Source organism: Paroedura picta, chromosome 3 (assembly GCF_049243985.1).
Source record: "Paroedura picta isolate Pp20150507F chromosome 3, Ppicta_v3.0, whole genome shotgun sequence".
Classification (NCBI taxonomy): domain Eukaryota; kingdom Metazoa; phylum Chordata; class Lepidosauria; order Squamata; family Gekkonidae; genus Paroedura; species Paroedura picta.
Window position 1 is genome coordinate 138,626,029 of NC_135371.1, and position 18,732 is coordinate 138,644,760.

Sequence of the window (18,732 nt, forward strand, 5' to 3'; positions counted from 1 at the left end):
CCTCAGAGTGACAATCCGGGGCCAAGTGGCCAATTGGGAGGTGCCAAAGCGCGCCTCCCTATTGGCTACTTGGCCAATCTCCCAGACGCCGCGCTGCCAACTCTACAGTCCTCCCGAGCGGCCATCCTTGCCGGATGGCCGCCGAGGAGGAACCTTGCCCCACACCACTGGGCTTCGGGAAAAATACTTTCCCTCTGCCCAGCAACTGCCCTCCGAAGCCTATGGGACTCCCCGCGACCCCACCCCCCTCCCGCAACCGCCCCGCCCACCCCCTTCCCACCCCCACCACCCCAACACAACTTCCCAGTCGCCGACTCCCCACCTGTCCCCGCCCTACGCCGCGAACGCCGCAGCCACGGCCACATGCCCGATGGCCTGCCGCCATTACGCCAAACAAAGACCCTCCGAGCCACTCCGCCACCACGGCCGCGGCCGCACCACCGCCGGCGGCGCCACAGCTGGCCCACTGCCGCCAGTGCCGCGGCTGCGCTGCTGCCACCAGCTCCGTCGCCGCTGTGGCTGTGCCGCGTGAGCAACACGCCTGCCATGCTGACACCAGCGCTGCAGCTGGCCCGCCACCGCAGCGCGCTGCACGTGGTCGCCTGCTTCACGGCTGGCCGCAACCTACCGTCCTCGCAGCTCCCAGCCACTCAGGAGCCGCGCAACAACCACACAGGTATGACCACTTCTCTCCATCCCAGGCCGGCCCCACAGAAGCCTTCCGCGGTCCGGGGGGATCCAAGGCTTCTCCGGCCCCACGGACGCCGCGCCCCGCCTCGCTGACCCGCCCCATGCCATCCCTGGCTACAATGGAGCCCTTCGGACTCTGGGGGGGGGGAAACTATCTAGCGCCCATTTTATTTCGTTATAAAATGGGCTTTAAATCTAGGATATGGATATTTGGTGCAACTCTACATTGAGTCAAACCACTGATCCATCTAGCCTAGTGTTGCCCCTTCTGGATAGCAACAACTTCAGGGTGTCAAACAGACCAACTACTTAACTGGAGTTACCTGGAATTGAACTGGGATCTTCTACAAACAAAGTATGTCTACTACGGACACATGGTCTCTAGCCAATATATGCTGGGCATACACATATATACCTTTACATACAATCCACACAATCATACCACCCAGAAATCAGATGTTGGGCACAATGCATGTCATATATTATACATGGTAAGGTATTTATATGGTACTTTCAGGCTACAGTTATGGCCTTGAGCATGTAGAACCGGACCTATGACAAGCACTGAGTGCAACACTCAAAGCTAAAATCAACCCACTGCTGTAAAGTGAAAATTATAGCATTTTTGATTGTTTAATAACAGGGTTTACCCATTCCTTTTTTATATTAATGCACTTCTCTGCCAACTTGAACAAACTAATAATGTGTGCTAGTAAGCTCCAGCAAGTCTATAGCTTACAAGTGTGGAGGGGACATGATTGAATGGTAAAGCCTCTGCTTTGCATGCAGAATCCCTGGGATGTCTGTGAAAAGGACCTGGTAGTAGCTGATATGAATCCCGAGACCCTGGAGTGCTGCTGCCCATCAGAAAAGACAATATGCACCAACGCTATGATGCAGTATGAAGTAGGTTTGTGTATATGCTCAGTTTTCTGATGGTTTGTATGTCAAATGCTCACCTTCGTATGGATCTTGACAACAGCTTTTGTACAACCTGCCCATTTGGTCTGCGTCCAAGAATGGAGGGAAGGCTTTTACTAGCATTAGCTCTATTGCAAGCTTTGGTATCTGACAACTCAAAAAGCCACCTGTTTACATGGTACAGTGGGATTTCGAACAGCTAACCTGACATAAACTCAAGATAAGAGCCAAAAGTACAAAATGGGGTATATGGTGTATTGCAGTGGTACAAAAGAAGAAAACCCACTGTGTAACAACAAAACTAAGTAAGGGTTTATATGATGTGAAAACGGTTTATGCAAATACTTTAACAGCACAAACCCAACATTCCAGTACTCCAAAAGTGTGTAACTATAGGAATGCCACTGGAAATTCCAAATCCGAATGAAAAACCCATAAATCCAGCCTTTAGCTTGTGACTGCTTCCTCAGTGGACCCCAACCAAAAACCTTACTGCACAAGTGCCAAGAGGCCTCCAGATAACATTCATGTCCTAATGAGCATCTTCATGGTTTTATTGCAGAGTAACAACTCCTAAAATATGGGAAGGATTGCTACATACTTTTGGAGCACTACAATGTTGTGTTTATGCTTTTAAATTATTGGATAAACTTTTTTCCACATCGTATAATAAACCCAAGGATGTCAGAAGCTGCCCACTAGGACAAGTTCCCTCTGTTTAGCTTTCCTTCACAGACTGCCTCCAACAACATGAATGCACATCAGGATGTTGAATGTTTTTTTAGACCTTCCCATTTTGTACCATGAAAATCTCAGAGCACAACAAGAGAGGAAAGTATAGGACTATTTGAAAGGGATAAGTAAGTGGGAGGGGTCAAAACAGAGTGTGAATAATGCAGCCTGTTTTTTTAAAAAATCAGCTACCATTTGAAAGCAAAATGGAAAAGAGGATATTTCTATCACTTCTGCAGGAGCCTTGTTGTCTCCTTGATGTAATATGAGGTTGTCACAGAATTTTAGTTTAACACAAAAACACAGACATTTCTAAGATTTACATGAAAAGAAAACGTGGATTCAGTTCTCCTCTTTTACACTTGCAGGTGACCCAACAAAAATAGAGGTGTAATGGAAATATCACTCCCCCTTTTCCAGGAATGAGCAGCAACATAAACAAAAGGACAGCAGGTTGCAAGCGCTGCCTGGCTACAGGCTTATGCATCACCTGTAGGAAGCAAAAAACAAGGTATGCCAGCTGCCCCATAGCTGAATCAGAAACAAGAAGCACTACACATTGAGAAAGGGGAATGCAGATGGCTCTTGGCCATCCTCACTGTCTCTAGTGTTCCTAGTGCAAGATGCTGTCTGGGAAGCTGGAGAAATACATTCTGGCTCGGCAACATCAGCCAGCATCATGTTTGAGGGTGCTACCAGCTCCATGCCAGCAAACAATGAAACTGTACCATCTGGATCTCCCCTTGGGGGCCTGTCCTCTTGGGGTTTAGGGCTTGGAAGTCTGCATTCTGTCAGCTTTTGGTGCAGGGTAGGTGGCAAGTCATCTAGCTGGTTCCAGGACCCTGATTTTGGCATCAGTCCTTCGGAAAGGTGCGTAATACTTGTAAGGGAATTAGGTGCTTCAGGGGGTAGTGGTGCCAGGCTTGTAGGCTTAAGGACAGTTTCTCCAGCAAAAACCATTGTATCAGCCAGCAGATCATCAGAATGCTTGTCTGGGGTCCTGGAAGGGACAAAGACGGCTGGGGGAGAGCTCTTGAAAGTGGGATGGCTCCTGCACAGTGCTTCAAAGTGACGCAGGATCTGTTGCAAGGGGACAGAGAGAAGAGGTGAAGAATGCCAGATGTGAGAACTGTAGTGGCATCAAAGAAACAAAGACTCCTCCTCCCACTGCAGTATAGATCCTACCCAATGAGGAGACCACCAGATGCCATGAAAACACCATCTTCACCCCCCTCACTGCACTCATTTTCATTCCTTTCATTGCCTGCCTAGTTTGCATTTAAAGATTTTTTTCATTCATGCACCCTGCTCTTCCATGGAAAGCCAAGAGTGACACTAAATGTCTCCCACTGAGGTTCTGATCAGGTATGCTGTTCAGATGGGTTTCAGCAATGCTGCATCATCATCATGCTTTTTTCAATAACTGCTGTCATTGTTTGTGCAATGTCCTGGTCCTCAGGTGGTCTGTAGGTGTTGCACAAGCCACTGGGATCATCTCTGTTAAAGTGAACACATAATGCTGCATAATCTTAGGTGCAGTCTCCGTTAAATTTTGTATGCCTGAGCTGTGCACTTGACCCACATGCAATCCAACCAGTCTAGTTATGTGAGCCTATAGAAGAAAACCTGTATCAGATGCAGAGATAAGAGTAAGCCAAAACAAAGCAAAATATGATGTGTAGGATCAGGCAATGCTCCCACTTCAATAGGGAAATACGTAGCTGGTCCTCTGACCTGGATGGCCAAGGCCTTCCCTATGTCATCAGATCTCAGATGCTAAGCAGGGTCAACCATGGTTAGGACTTGGATGGGAGACAACCAAGGAAGTCCAGGGTTGTTACCCAGAACCAGGCAGTGGCAAACCACCTTGCCCTGAAAACTCTACTGGTTCACCATATGTCAGCGGCAACTGGATGGCACTTTCTACCACAGGCTTAGTATGATAGTGAAGAGGTGACAGCAAATCCCATATCACAACCAAGGACAGGGGTCTGAGGGGTTGCCTCTTAAAGATGCAGAAACTGAAGAGTAGAAACGACAGAATCAGGAATTACCTTTGTTGCTTTGTTGGCTACAGGACCGGGGCACTCTTGACTGAGATCCTGTAAGTGCTGCTGGGTAATAGCAAATATCTGATCATGGGAGAACAGGTCAGAACACATGAGGGAATAGATGGCACACATTGCCCTCTGTGGGAGAAAAATGCAAGATTAGGAAGGCAAAAGTTTTATGCGCTGGGCCCCGTTTAGGGCAGTTGGAGGAGAAGGGTAGAAATTTCAGGCCCCCATAGTTAACTGGAAGCCACCAACCCTCAACTGCCTTCAATCCATGCCCAGCCTGGTATGGTGAGAAAGGAATGCCAGTGTTAGTCACCAGCCCTAAAGGAGAGAGACCCAAGCCTGCTTTTTGTATAATGAGCCTATCAGTGGCATGTTTCATGGGAGACTCAAGGATTCCCTCACCATGCGGATGCACTCACTGGGGTCCTTCAGGGTTTGGTTGAGCATAGCCAAGACCACCTCACAGTTCAGTCGGCCACACCTGTAAAGAAGGACAGGACCCTAAAGATGAGACTGATTTTTTCCTGCTTTCCCAATGCCCATAGAAGCAATGGGGACAGTGTATGCCTCTCAGCTCATAATACAATCAACAGACAAACAGGACTCTGTATAAGTAGAGAGCAACTCCATCAGCCAGCACCTGGGGACCTCTTCTTTGAAGGTTCATAACTTGAATCTCCGAAATCCAATCTGTACATAACTTGGAGGGCATGTTGAGGAGCATCAGGAGTAAATTCATGGCTAGTTTGATGGCTCTAGTTTTCATAGGATATACACTCCTGAACTTGTATCTGTCAATTCCCCAGAAAGCAGTTTCCTGAGGCATCTTCTTTGGGGGGCTGCAACTCACACTCCATAAATCCAAATACTCATCAGTCTTGGAGAGCAGATAGAGGAGTCAGTTGGTTTGGTGACTCTAGCACACCAGAGGGCCATTCCACCATGTCATGAACCTCATGAGTGGAACTATTTTATTTGGTGCCTAAAAAATCATGATGGTGGCTCATGAACTCGGCATGCCACAAACCGAACTGCATTTTTCAGGTTCGAGCCTATCCCTACATTCTGCAACAAGCTCTTTGGAAGAAGGGTGGGATAAAAAATGAATATATAGATTAAGCCAGACTGGGGAATCTGTACAGGCCCTCAAGTAATGCAGAGCAGACAGAAAGGTGGGGTACCCTGGGACAAGGATCTAGTGCTCTTACTCCTTGAGGAAGTACTGGGTCTCCTCACGAGTCAGGAAGACTTTGGAGCCCTGAGTAAGGCTGCTGACAAGGCTTACTTCCTGCAGGCAATCACCAAGGTTTTCTGTTTCCATTCTGCAAGAAATGGGGACAAACAAACTTATAAGCAAACTTATAAGACTCTGCTCCCTTCTTCCCGGCCACCCCTTTATATTTTCTCATATGGAAGCATCCAGCACATGCATACCTCATGGGTACACTGGGATAGGATCTTTCCACACAGTGCAGTGAAGACATATACCCAATCATATATTACAGAGCTGTGCATATTTCAAGTGTGCACTGTACAAGCATGGCATTTGGTGCTGGAGATGGGACTCAGCATCTTCCCCACCACCCACCTGCTCAGACTGATTAGAAAAGCTATGAGTAGTAATGCTACCGATCAGCCAAAAGATGGAGAGTGAGGTGGTCACTGAACAGTACCTACTGCAAGCAGGTTTCAGAGCCAAGCAACATTCCTTGACTTTCCATGTGATTAGCAAAAGCAGTATGATAGAAAAAGTGATGCAGACACTACACACCTACACACACTGCGTGTGTGTGTGTGTGTGTGTCTTGTGTGTGAAGAACAAGAACATCTACAGTACTCTCCACTTAAGGCTGCAGTCCCATGCATTTCTTATTTGGGAATAAGTCCCATTGAATTCAGGGGGACTTCCTTCAAGTAAACTTGGATAGGCTCAAGCTGCAAGGCAGAGTCCAAATGAATATTCTCCACACAAAAACCATTTGGCTCTGAAATGCAAAGGCAGCCATAGACAGTTTTGTCTTACAACTGGCCCTGGGGAGGGAGAAGGTCTGCCCAGCCCCATCTTCTTGCTCTCCCTGCCCCAGTCACCTTTCAGCAGCATTCCCAGGATCCAAGGCATATGAGTGATTGTCACTGCTTGACTTGCTGCAGGAATCGGACATCCTGTTCTGCTCATTATTTTCCTGCAAGGAATTCTGGGAGCTCTGTCCGCTGTCGAACTCCTCCCATCCTCCTCCTGCTTGCCCTGGTTGATGGTTCACTGTGGGAGAATTCCAGGAATGTAAACGTGGAAAAGCCAAAAACCCATCACACAACAGGGCAAGAAATATCAGGTTCCAGGAAAGCATCTGACTACCACCGTTGCCACATCCCTTAAAGCCCTACATGGGTTGGAAGCAGGATATTTGAGGGACTGCCTATTCCCATATGAACTTGCTTGAAGGGACTGCCAACTGGCTTGCGGAATCCCCCAAGGGCCAATCCTCTCTCCAACCCTATTTAACATCTTTATGCGCCCTCTTGCCCAGCTGGTGCAGAAGTTTGAGCTGGGTTGTCACCAATATGCCGATGACACCCAGCTCTTCCTCCTGATGGACTCTCCGCTCCGCTCTGACTCTCCCCCAGAATCATTAGACAGCTGCCTGGAAGCAGTGATGGGGTGGCTCAAGCAGAGTCGTCTGAAGCTCAACCCTTCAAAGACGGAGGTCCTGTGGCTGGGCAGGAAAAGTCCAAGTGAGGAAGCGCGCCTACCCAATCTGGATGGAGTGCAGCTAAGAGTGGCCCACTCTGCCAGGAACCTGGGAGTGATACTTGATGACTCCCTCTTAATGGAGGCTCAGATCACAACGGTAGCACCCCTGGCATTTTACCACCTTCGCCAAGCCAAACTACTACCGCCCTACTTGGAACACCTTGCCGCAGTGATCCACACGACGGTCACCTCTAGGCTGGACATCTGTAACTCGCTCTACGCTGGCCTGCCATTATCCTTGATCCGGGAACTGCAACTGGTCCAGAACGCGGCTGCCAGGGTCCTCACAGCAAAACCTCGGAGGTCCCACATCCAGCCTATCCTCCAGCCGCTGTGCTGGCTCCCGACTGAATTCTGGATCAGGCTTAAGGTGTTGGTTATCACCTTTAAGGCCATACACGGTCTGGGCCCAGTATACCTGAGGGACCGCCTCTCCACCTACACTCCTCATAGAGTCTTGCGCTCTACTACATCCAACCTCCTGGTGGTCCCTGGCTCCAACCAGGGCTAGAGCTTTCTCCATTCTGGCCCCCACCTGGTGGAACAAGCTCTCAGAGATCAGGGCCCTGACAGAACCTAAGCAGTTCCACAGAGCCTGCAAAAGGGAGCTCCTCCGCCAGGCATTTGGTTGAGGTCGACCCAAACCACCACTTCCAGTTGGCTCCCAAGCTCCCCCCCCCCACGACCAACACTAATTGGTTGAGCCCTCGGGGAGGGCGGTATATAAATATAATAAATTAAAAATATATAATTATAATAAATAAATACATATAAATAAATAATTACACTAATCAGAAACAGCCATCTTTTTGCCATCATAATCTGAAATAAGGGGGATATGACACAGGGCCTTCTCTGTAGTGGCCCCCGTATTATGGAGTATCTTCTGCTACACAGATATTCAACAGACACCAAATATGTTAAGTTTCTGGCACCAACTAAATGCTTGCTCAAACTGTCAATTACTTTAAATGTAATTTTAATATGGCATTATTGTTTTAAATTGACTGTAAGGTGCCTTAATCACCTCTGATTGGGACTGCTTGAAGAAGTTCCTATAAATAAATCAAAAAGCCTAAAATTCACAACCAGACATTCCTCATCCTCACATGTATCCCCCTGCTGACAGACGTGTCTTTAAGACACCCACCAACCACAGTTGAACTAGAGAAGCTTTAACCCCAGAAGCAGCAATGCTTACTTCTCCCATATAGCAGCCAGCAGTGAGCCATGAGCTGGCTGCTTCTCCTCATCTAAACAGAGAGAAACAGACCTATCCAGATCGGTATCCCCATACCTATGTGAGCCTGTGGCCAGTACTATATTATTACAAGGTTTAAATTCTCAATACTTATAAAATTGATAAAAATGCTGAAGTCTCAGAGGACTTGTCACTGATGAAAGAATCTCACTGAAAATGGATATTACCTGGATTCCGTTTTGACAGAAGTCCTACAGAATAAAGAGATAAGAAAAAGTACAAAAAAGGACACTTTTTTTTTCTTTTATGAATATATTTCTTGTATTGCCAGTGGATAGTCTGTTTCTCTCTGTTTGGTTTAATTATTAGACCATCCTTCTTATACTCTTGTATGATGTTTCTCCTCATCTTGCTGTAAGTTCTGATCAGAGAATATTCCCTACCTCGCACGTGCTGGGCTACGGCAGGAGGCAGCTTTACTGGTACCACACAGTCTTTGCTGGGAGAGGGCGCTATCACTGGCTCGTATGCATCTTCCTTCAGCTCCCGACCCTGGGGGCTGGCCAGCTCATGACCAGGCAGCATGGCACTAGCAACCACCTCAGCCGCCTTCTGGATGGTAGCCAGCAGCACTTTGCTTGTGGATGCTGCAAGAGAAACAGAGGTAGGCTGTTTACCCCAGTTCTGAGTATGGCACTCTATCTGTATAGGGACACAGGAAAGTAGTCCCAAGTTCCCTGGGATGTGATAATGCCACAGTTAATCAGCACAGAAAGGAGCAGGTCCGCAGGCTGGGGAACTCAGAACAAAGTCACTGCATGGATTTTCTCACTGTGGAGGATCAGAAGGCATTAGGCAAGGCTGTCTCAGATACCAGGATACATTTGGCTGCTGAAGTCCCTAGTTTCAAAAGCAGGACCACCATGGGGCCCAACGGTGTACTGATGGTATGGCAACGGGGACTTACTCCCTGAGTGCCATACTTGCTTAGGGCACACTGGGCCCTGTCAAGCCCCCATGGGTGGTGGGCCCGCACCCTGGGACATCCACCTCCGTGGGTGGATGATGGCTCAATCATGCAAGTGCTGGCTGTGGGCAGGCTGGTCCCCAACACTGCAGACTCAAGGTTGGGCACAGTGGCTGCTCATATTGGTAGGACAGCCACCCAATGCAAACCCTCACAGCCTTCCCTCTGGTGCGGGGTCTTCCCTTGATGCCAGGTCTGAGCAGTCTGCCCTAAAAAAAATTCTGAGACAAGCGGTAAATATTATGAAAAAGTTATCAGTATTTTCGTAAAACATTGTAAGCTGTTTCAATGTGAATTAATGTACCACTTCATGATGTATTGCACTGTTACGTAGCTGTTTCCCAGTCTCCCCAGAAGAAACACCCGCGAAAGGTCAGGCCCAACTACCATCGGGGGTTTCAAGGCTATCCTACGGAAGGGCTCTGTTATCTTCATGGTCTTTGGCTGAGTTTACAAGAACTCGTTTGGAAAAGCTAAAACGTTTTTGTGTTACTAGTGCACTGAGCAGATATTTTGGTTGTATTTTATTATGCCACTTGTTTGTAATAATTAATTGTGAATAAAGCAGACATTTACTGTATCCTTTGTGCCTATACATTAGGTTAATCTCTTTCACTCTGTCTTCCCCTGTTCAGCCTGGATAACATTCTTGTTTGCGTTTGCCTGGTGGCTTGGTTTTGTGGTTGCCATCTTCCAGGGGAATCCTGGAGTCCTCCTGGAATTACAACTAATCTTCAGACTACCAACCTCTGTTCCCCTGGAGAGGTAGCTCTGGGAGGTGGACTCTGGGGCACCACATCCCTGCTAAGCTCCCTCCCTTCCATAAACTCTGCCTTCCCTGGACATTGTCCCCCAATCTCCATGAATTTCCCAAGCTAGAGGTGGCAACATTACTTGGTTGTGATGTGAAACTCTTAAAAGCATTAGAGCAGAAACTAAGTACCTGATGAATAGCAAGGCAGGTTTGAAACAGGTTGGGTGCCAGAAAGCTGGCATGTAGGGAGAACCATGTCCTTACCCAGGGCTATCCAGCTGAAACCTAAGTGATATCACTCAGACCCAGGTACCCAGTACTTACTGGAGCTGGTTCTTTCAAAACCAAAGCCTTGGAGGCAGCTGTGGTGGCTGGGCCTGGAGCCCATTCCTAGAAAGACAGACAGAGGGAGATTGTTATTGACCAGTATGGTGCTGTTCAGGACAGTTTGCCTGCATCTATGAACACACTTTCTGCTCTGGGTTGATAAGGAATACGCTTCTTTGCAAGATCTTTAGCGGAACAACTTGAGAGAAATGTACGTCTTGAGGCAGAAAGATTTTTGATCCCCTCTGCAGTGTTTAGAAAGCGCTGAGGCTGAAATTAGATGAGATTCATCACAATCCAACCCTGGTTTGTGCCCAATCTACTAAAGCATTGGGGGGGGGGTCTGCTATTGGGAAACTTAAAGCACAGCAGGAGGAGGGGCAACTAACCCCTTCTATAACATGCGCACTTCCTTCTGAGAGCTGTTCATCTCCAAGTGAAGAACTTATTGTCCCATGACAGGAAACACAGGCAGTGGAAGAAATCAAGCTCACCTCCCCCATTCCAAGCTTCCAATTTCTGATCCCTTTTCAGTCCAATCTGATGCATGGCTCTGACCGTTTCCACGTGGGTTATTTCAGCCCTACATTCAGTGCTGTCAGGAAGTAGTTTTCTTTCATGCTTCACTATAATCTTGTGCTGTGTTTGTGCACTTCCCAATATTCTCCAGCTTTCCCCTGAGCTGCCAAATGTATTTTGCCCCAAAGTTTTGGAAAGATTGCAGAGAAGCCTCAATGGCTGCCACTTGGGTGGGGAAACTGTGGCCTCTGTTTCCCTGACAGCAGCCGTTTCCTCCCACCACTACTTCTTTTTACTAGAGCAATTCAATATCATTATATGGAACAGGTTCTCTGAATTCCCAGCTGTCTTTCCTTTTTTTAAAGGCCTCTAGCTTCTTTTGTTGCAAAGACACATGGGGAAAGGCATATCATTGCAATGAAAGGGCTTAGTGACTTTAAAAAAATGAAATCTGGGAATTCAGAGAACACGATACACGTGTTGTTATAACTGCCTGTTGAAATAACAATATTTAGATACCCATTAAAACCACAACAACCTGGAAAAAACCCTGGTGGTGTGGGATACAGAATGGTTGCAGATGGGGGAACTGGGCAGGGAAACTATGGGGGAATCTGTCATGTGGAAGCCCCATTGCTGCTGGCTGCCATGTGGAAAACAGCTCTGCTCAAGTCTGGCCTGGTTCTTCTGACAACTGTTTATCTCTGATCTTCCACCTGGTGGGGAAATTCTGACAATGCAGCAGTTCTGCATTCTCTCGCCAACACAAAGCGACATGCTGGTTTCTAACGTAAAGACTACACATGCTAGCTGGGTAGCCAAGTGGCTCTGTTAAAAAGAGAGAGGTTTATGTATCTCCCTCCCCTTCCATACCCAGAACTCAGGGCAAGAAAACCTCCCATGCTAAACTTCAAGAGGGAAGTGGGGGGATATCTACACAGGAACTGTCCATTCCAGCTTTTGCACTCATCTGATAGGCAGTTGCCTAGACTTCTTCAAGAGTTGCATGCAAATAGATGTCACCACTTTCCCAGCTCCCTCAAATGCTTGAACGAAACATGTGCTGCAATTTATACTACTATTTAGTTGTTTCTGTATGAAAACATGAACAATACTATTTATATTACTATTTATGTTTATGCATGAGAAAATCTTTATTCCAACTTTTCTCAACATTCATAGTGAATAAAGAAGCTTACATAGTCAGCCCCAGGCTAACAGATAAAAACATCCAGACCGATATTACAGCCTCATCCAGACGGTAGCAGAAAGGCCTAACATGCTCCATAGGTACAATTTAATCAAAGAGCTTTCTAAAGACGATAGCCTTGTGCTCTCTGTGAAACAGAGCTGAGTAGAGGCCCCTATGGAAGATTGTTCAAGAAAGAATTGGGGCTCCTACTGATAAGGTTACTGGGTTGTGATTAACAGAGTGAAACCCTTCTATACCCAGTGACTTCAGTGAACTCTTTAGGATTACACAGTAAATAAATAGATTTAAAAGAGGGCTCCAGCAGAAGGGGGATCTGAGATAGCCTGGCATTACACACAACCTCTTTGTCTTCCTAGAATCATGGAAGAGATCTCAAGGGTCATCTAGTCCAGCCTTCTGCTCAGTGCAAGAACTTACAAGCACCTGTTCACCTACAGTGACCCCAATTTCATGCCCAAGTGATCCCTCCACCAAAAATCTCCCGAATCCAGCCTGGCCTGCAGGAAATCCACCCACAATCCCACAGTGGTGATCAGCAATTCTCTGGGTATGCAAGAAAGGGCCACAAGGGACAAACACTGAGCAGGAATTGTTGGACAGAATGCCCTTTTCAAGGTAAGCAGTATCCTCCATGCTACTCTAAGCAACATAAGGGAATCGGGGTGTACTTTTTCTGTTCAGCACAAGGGAAACATAGAGAAAAATGGTAACAACTGAGTAGGCCATGTAAAGAGAGAAGTTAGTGTTATCTTGATCATGTTAGCATGGAAGTTACTGTTACTTGAAAAACGCTCAAGTGCATCTGAGATTTCCACTTCTCAAATGGGGCCTGCTTCGAGAATGAACCCCTGTTCTCCTCAGCAGTTAGTAGTTTACCAGTTGAAGGCAGCTCTTTTGGTGGCTGAGCAGCAAGCTGAGACAACAAGGCATCTGAAAATAGAGCACTTGCCAAGTCCTACAGGGGAAAGAAAAAAATGGCAAAATGGTAAACTCCTCTGGGTTGAGTTTGGGGAGTCTGTCCAAATCCCAGAGGACTGGGACTTGTCACTCACCTCTGCAGTCATCCGCACCTTCTGATACAAACTGTTGCCATGGAGAGGATCAGGAGGCCCTGAGTACGCTGTAAAGCAGAGAGGGGTTGAATGTACAGCAAGTTAAGAGATGATGCCTTGTTGTAGTAGTAGGAAGTAGGAAGTAGTAGGAAGAAGAAGGGAGGCGTCTCAAAAGTAGTAAGGACTCCAATAGCAGAAGCCAACCATATACATTTGCAGCTGCACAAAACAGCCCAAATATCACTTTACAATGTCAACAGTTCTAATATTAGCAGGAACAATAAATGTAACCACAGTATGTTTTTCAATATATGCAATTCAGGAATTTGCTTTTAACAAGAATGTGAAAATAAGAGCTTAAGAGAAAACTGACTCCTTTTGAGACAATCATTGTTTCCAATGCTAAATCTTCTTTATTCTGTACATTTGTATTTACATGCAGTTCTAGAAAAGAGTACATGAAAAAATTGAATCAGGCATTAGGCTATAAGGTATACGAACATGTATGAAAGTTTCTTAGGTCTGCTGCTCTGTCTAAGGGAAAACGCTGTACAGTTGACATACCAGTAAAATGGTACAACCTGACGGACGACCTCCGTCGCCAGTTGGACCGAGGCAGGTCGGCACTGCTGATATTACTAGACCTCTCAGCAGCGTTCGACACAGTCGATCATGAGCTTCTAGCTTGCGACCTCATAGATGCCAGAATACGAGGGACAACCTTCCAGTGGCTGATTTCCTTCCTCCAGGATCGTGGACAGAGGGTTGCAATAGGAGAGAAAACATCAGACCGCCTGCAACTTACTTGCGGAGTTCCACAAGGAGATGTCCTGTCTCCTATCCTATTCAACATCTTTATGCACCCTCTCGCACAACTGGTACGGAAGTTTGGGCTGGATTGTCATCAATATGCCAATGACACCCAGCTCTTCCTCCTGATGGACTCTCCGCTCTGACTCTCCCCCAGAATCATTAGCCAGCTGCCTGGAAGCGGTGATGGGGTGGCTCAAGCAGAGTCATCTGAAGCTCAACCTTCAAAGACAGAAGTCCTGTGGCTGGGCAGGAAAGATCCAAGTGAGGAAGTGTGCCTACCCAATCAGGGTGGAGTGCAGCTAAAACTGGCCCACTCTGCCAGGAACCTGGGAGTGATACTTGATGCCTCCATCTCAATGGAGGCTCAGATAACAACGGTAGCATGGCTGGCATTTTACCACCTTCGCCAAGCCAAACTACTACCGCCCTACTTTGCTGCAGTGATCCACACGACAGTCACCTCTAGGCTGGACTTCTGTAACTCGCTCTACGCTGGCCTGCCCTTATCTTCCTCCTGATGGATGGCTGCCCTGACTCTCCCCCAGAATCATTAGCCAGCTGCCTGGAAGCGGTGATGGGGTGGCTGAAGCAGAGTCGGCTGAAGCTCAGTCCTTCAAAGACGGAGGTCCTGTGGCTAGGTAGGAAGGGCCCATTTGAGGAAGCGCGCCTGCCCGCCCTGGATGGTGTACGTAATCAACAGCGAATGAAGAGCCCCTGATCCCCCCCTCCCCGAACTCCACCAGAGCGCTCTGGACCTGTTGTGCCATTGCACTGTTGCATTGTTGTACTGTTATATTGTTATACTGTTATATTACACTGTTATATTGTTACAACCACTGTTATTAATATTATTGTATGATTATTAATGAAGATTGTTTCATGTATGGTTCATAAGTTCAATGTAAACCGCCCTGAGCCTCTGGGGAGGGCGGTATATAAATATAAATAAATAAAATAAAATAAATAAATAAAATCTCACTCCTGCAAGGTTAGCTAAAATATACAAGGGTCCTAGTACTTGATGCTGGTACTGTGGTGGACCTCATGCCAACTTCTTCCACATGTGGTAGAAAAGTATTAAGTCAGTTATCAGTGAATGCTGGTTGTAATGTTAGCATATAATTGAAATTTTATCTGAATTATTTTTATTATAAATGTTGCAATCACCATCTAGAAAAATCTTTTAGAGTGATATAATTATCTATTAGACAGATGATAGCTAAAATGTGGAAAACATAGAAAATACCATCAAGAAAACCCCTTTTGGACAAGGCCAAGGAATATTAATGTTCTGGTACAGCTTACTGTCCCTGTAGGGGGTCAGAATATGGGTTATATGGCTGGGTGTGGGTAATATGGTCCAAACGCATACAGAACAAACTTTGCAATTGTCAGACGATATGTTACTTTGTTAATGTAAAATATGTAATGGTAGGTAGCTCATGAGAGACATAACTGCAATCTTTAATGTTAAGACATTTACTTGTTCTTTAATATGCCTCAGTCTTGTAACAATTTGTTTTAAATTATTTTTAATAAAGGTTATTACCAGAAAGCATGATAAGAATACAACCAGATTGTTCTTGTTCTTCAGTGTGGACACCCCACCATTTCTGACATACCTGTGACTTCTTGGATGAAAGAAGAATTCCGCTTGAGTTGCAGAAGAAAGTGTGAAGAGCCATGGGTACACATGTGCAGCAAGATCTTAAGTACCTGAGAATGCCAGAGGAACATAGTGGTGACTACCATTGTAGGGCTGAAAGTCCACTAACAAGGGCTCATCTGGTCTCAAGACTCATCATGGACCAGTCCATATTCACAGCCACTAAACAATCATTTACCTTCAACTTGACATGGCATGAATTATTCTGAAGGCGGTTGAGGAGATACTCCAGAAGACAGTGGCTGCTTCCTGCTGAATCATGAGAGATCTCTGAAAATGCGTCATGTTCAACAGCTAGCAGATAATGGATTGATAGCTAGGCACCCAAACAATCATGTTAGTCCCTAGTTCTACTGCTGTTATTCACCTTTCAGTTTCCCCATCTCTTGCTCACATTAGCAGAAGAAGAGATTTCCTTTAATGCAATCTAGTCTGCAGCAGTGTAGCAAGCATTGTCATAAAAGAACTGTCCATACAAATCGCTTTTCAAGGTTGTTTTTTCAGTAGCATACATCTGGAAAAATTCAGATCCTTGCATTATTTTCAGCTATATGGAAGGCCTATTCCAGGCTCCTAAATAGTTTTATAAACACTATTTTCCTTTATGTTTCAGTTTTTTTTCACTGAAGTCACCTGACAAACAAAAAACAGACAAAGAAACAAGGCTATTTATGTTTGGCCCTGATCTAGATAGCCCAGGCTAGCCCGATCTTGGAATATAGTTTTCCTCTCAGATCTTGGTCCTGGTCAGTATTTGGGAGAGAGACCACCAAGGATGTTCAGGGTCCAAAGAGGAAAAGCAGTGGCAAATTACCTCTGAAGATTCCTTGCTCTAAAACCTTAAAGGGTTGCCATATGCCAGCTGTGATTTGAAAGCAAAACCCAACAATTATGCTTGTGTTAGATCCATTTGTCAGGCCTCTATTCTTAATTACTATCCACTGCTCTTGCTAAGAAACCTGACATCACAGCCAGAAATACTCTCTTCAGTTCCCAAAGGAACTTCCAAAGGATACTGGCGATTTCTTCAAACAAGTATCCTGGACATGGGATTTCATCATCTGAGGTGCTTTTGATCAGAGTGGGTAGCTGGGAGGAAAAGAAACAAATGCAAAGCATGTACATGGGACATTTTTAGAAGATAGCAATTGCTCTTTCTGTTCTAGCACTCTGCCCCTGAAACACAGACATCTGAGAGAGCAGCTGAGGAAGCATTGTTCTCTTCCCAACAAAATTCCAGTTGGCTTCATTCACAGGTTAGAGGCTGCATCTCTGATACCCAAAAGAAAGGTAAAGAAACATGATCTGTTCCTTAGGATCTGATTGTGAACAAATCCAATTTTGCCTTACATTCTCAAGTAAAAATGAACACCTTGCAGATGGTTCTCAAGTAGCCCTGATCGACACATACACCTGAGCCATATGGAAGGGTGGTATAGAAATCAAATAAATCAATAAATTCGCTGTTAACTGTCTAGATGCTGATGTAAATCAGAATCACCTCTGGTCATTATTATAATAATAAATCTTTACTATTTCTTGCTCTTCCAGGTAGCTCAGGGCAGGCTACAATATCTGAGAGGGAAGCAAGTAAACCTTTTCCTGCAAGCAACAACTATGAAGCTCTACATTACAGTGCAGAATTTTACTCTCCTTGTTGAGCTTAAGGGTTGCAGTTCTATGGTGCAGCTCAGGGTCAGCCCAAACAGCCTTTGCCACTATTTGCCATAGCAATGAAAAGCAGCGCTTATTAAAAAGACCCATCTACAGTTATTAATTATGGCAGTTAATGGAGTTTCACCTTAAGAGGCAACATGTCATTGGACACTACATGCTGGGAGCAACATCTCCACCCCCATGAAGTCACATCTAACCAATGAATTTTTCAATGCCATGGTCAGAAAATTACCCTTATCTAGTGATAAAGGCAAGATCTCATTTGCATTGTTGCCATGATACTGTGGAACGGATTCTAAAGATTTCTGGGCTTTGTCTCCACGTTATAAGACATGGTGCTAGTTACGAGTCTTCACTTCCCCACATGCATGATTTCCCTTGACAATCTCTCTGGTATGCTTATTTATCTCCACAAAAAAGGGGAAGTAAAATGACACCCACAGTGCAATTCTAAGCACGTTTATTGAGAAATAAGCCTCAAGGAATTTTATGGTTCTTACTCCTTAGTATGTATGCTTAAGATTTCGTTGGAAGCATTTCAGGAGCAATGAGCTGTCAAAAGAAGCGACGCGTTCTATGACTGCCACCAAGCCGGGCAGAGCAGAGAGCCTCCAGTAGAGGATGGCAACGCGCCACTATGACCTCCCCGTCCCCAATAGATCCTAAATAATCGCGTTATCCTCGCTGTACCCGACTCAAGAAGCTCAGCCGATCCCTCAAAGGTACTGCCGCCATGATCACCTCGGAGCGCAAGTGCACCAATAAAGAGCTTCATAATCCCGCCTTCCCGAGGACCAATTGTCCAATCGAACGACAGCTTGTATGAGAAAAGCCAATCATTTTTTCTTACAGCAGGAAATAGCTGTCATAAACTGAAGCCCTACACGGAGGGCGGAAAGAAGGGTAAGCGGTTTCCTGCTTTTTAGCCAATCCGAGGATTCTATGTACATAGGCTCCAATCAGGGCAACAATGGGCTGGTTTTATCGGAAAGCCAGGTGGTTTGATGGTCTATCAAGGAGCCTTGCTGGACCAATGCGACGGTCCGGTTGCCCGACTATGGCCGCGTCCAGGTTGTAGACTTCACGCGCGTTTGAATAGCCATGCCCAGCCAAAAGGTCTGGAGTCGCGTTCGGGAGAGGTTGAGACGCTTCCCCGCGTTACTGGCGAGTTGTGAGGAGCAGGTACGGGGGCCGGGAAGGACGGTTTGTCCTGCGTCGTCATGGCGACCATATTTTTTCTCTTGCCTGACCGCTCTTCCCATCCTATCCTTGGGAAAATGTTTCTTGGTATTTGTACAGCATGTCTTCAGGGATTGCCGTCGCCCGCA

The 18,732-nt window shown here is 46.2% G+C and overlaps 2 protein-coding genes across 4 annotated transcripts in view; one reads left to right on the plus strand and one right to left on the minus strand.

The window, feature by feature from the left end:
- Positions 1-307: 307 nt before the first annotated feature.
- Positions 308-18,405, minus strand: TEPSIN (TEPSIN adaptor related protein complex 4 accessory protein). Of its 2 annotated transcripts, none has more exons than XM_077328250.1 (13): positions 18,095-18,405; positions 16,744-16,816; positions 15,906-15,997; positions 15,684-15,777; positions 13,249-13,316; positions 13,073-13,151; positions 10,462-10,527; positions 8,800-9,003; positions 6,492-6,663; positions 5,612-5,725; positions 4,806-4,884; positions 4,398-4,532; positions 308-3,423 (listed from the first exon to the last, which is right to left on the minus strand). In XM_077328250.1, exons 1-13 carry the CDS (start codon positions 18,137-18,139, stop codon positions 2,896-2,898), a joined length of 1,749 nt encoding a protein of 582 aa, XP_077184365.1. In that variant the 5' UTR covers positions 18,140-18,405; the 3' UTR covers positions 308-2,895. The 2 variants fall into 2 exon arrangements, with proteins under 2 accessions (XP_077184365.1, XP_077184367.1); XM_077328252.1 differs by lacking the exon at positions 18,095-18,405 and adding an exon at positions 17,905-18,086.
- NDUFAF8 (NADH:ubiquinone oxidoreductase complex assembly factor 8) overlaps positions 18,359-18,732 on the plus strand; it is a 38,616-nt gene continuing 38,242 nt past the window's right edge. Inside the window, exon 1 of one of the 2 annotated variants that reach the window (XM_077328253.1) lies at positions 18,359-18,586. In XM_077328253.1, coding sequence (XP_077184368.1) covers positions 18,506-18,586 — 81 coding nt within the window. In that variant the 5' untranslated portion in view covers positions 18,359-18,505. The remainder of the gene's footprint in view (positions 18,587-18,732) is intronic. The other variant, XM_077328254.1, reaches the window with a different exon arrangement.

Bases quoted from the DNA above. Each gene is read 5' to 3' on its own strand.
- TEPSIN (XM_077328250.1), bottom strand. From the start codon at position 18,139: ATGGCGGCAGTACCTTTGAGGGATCGGCTGAGCTTCTTGAGTCGG. The intron at 13,152-13,248 runs GTGAGTGACAAG...TTTCCCCTGTAG, and splicing joins AGGTGCGGATGACTGCAGAG to GACTTGGCAAGTGCTCTATT. The intron at 4,885-5,611 runs GTAAGAGCACTA...CCTTCTTTACAG, and splicing joins ACCCAGTACTTCCTCAAGGA to GTGTGGCCGACTGAACTGTG.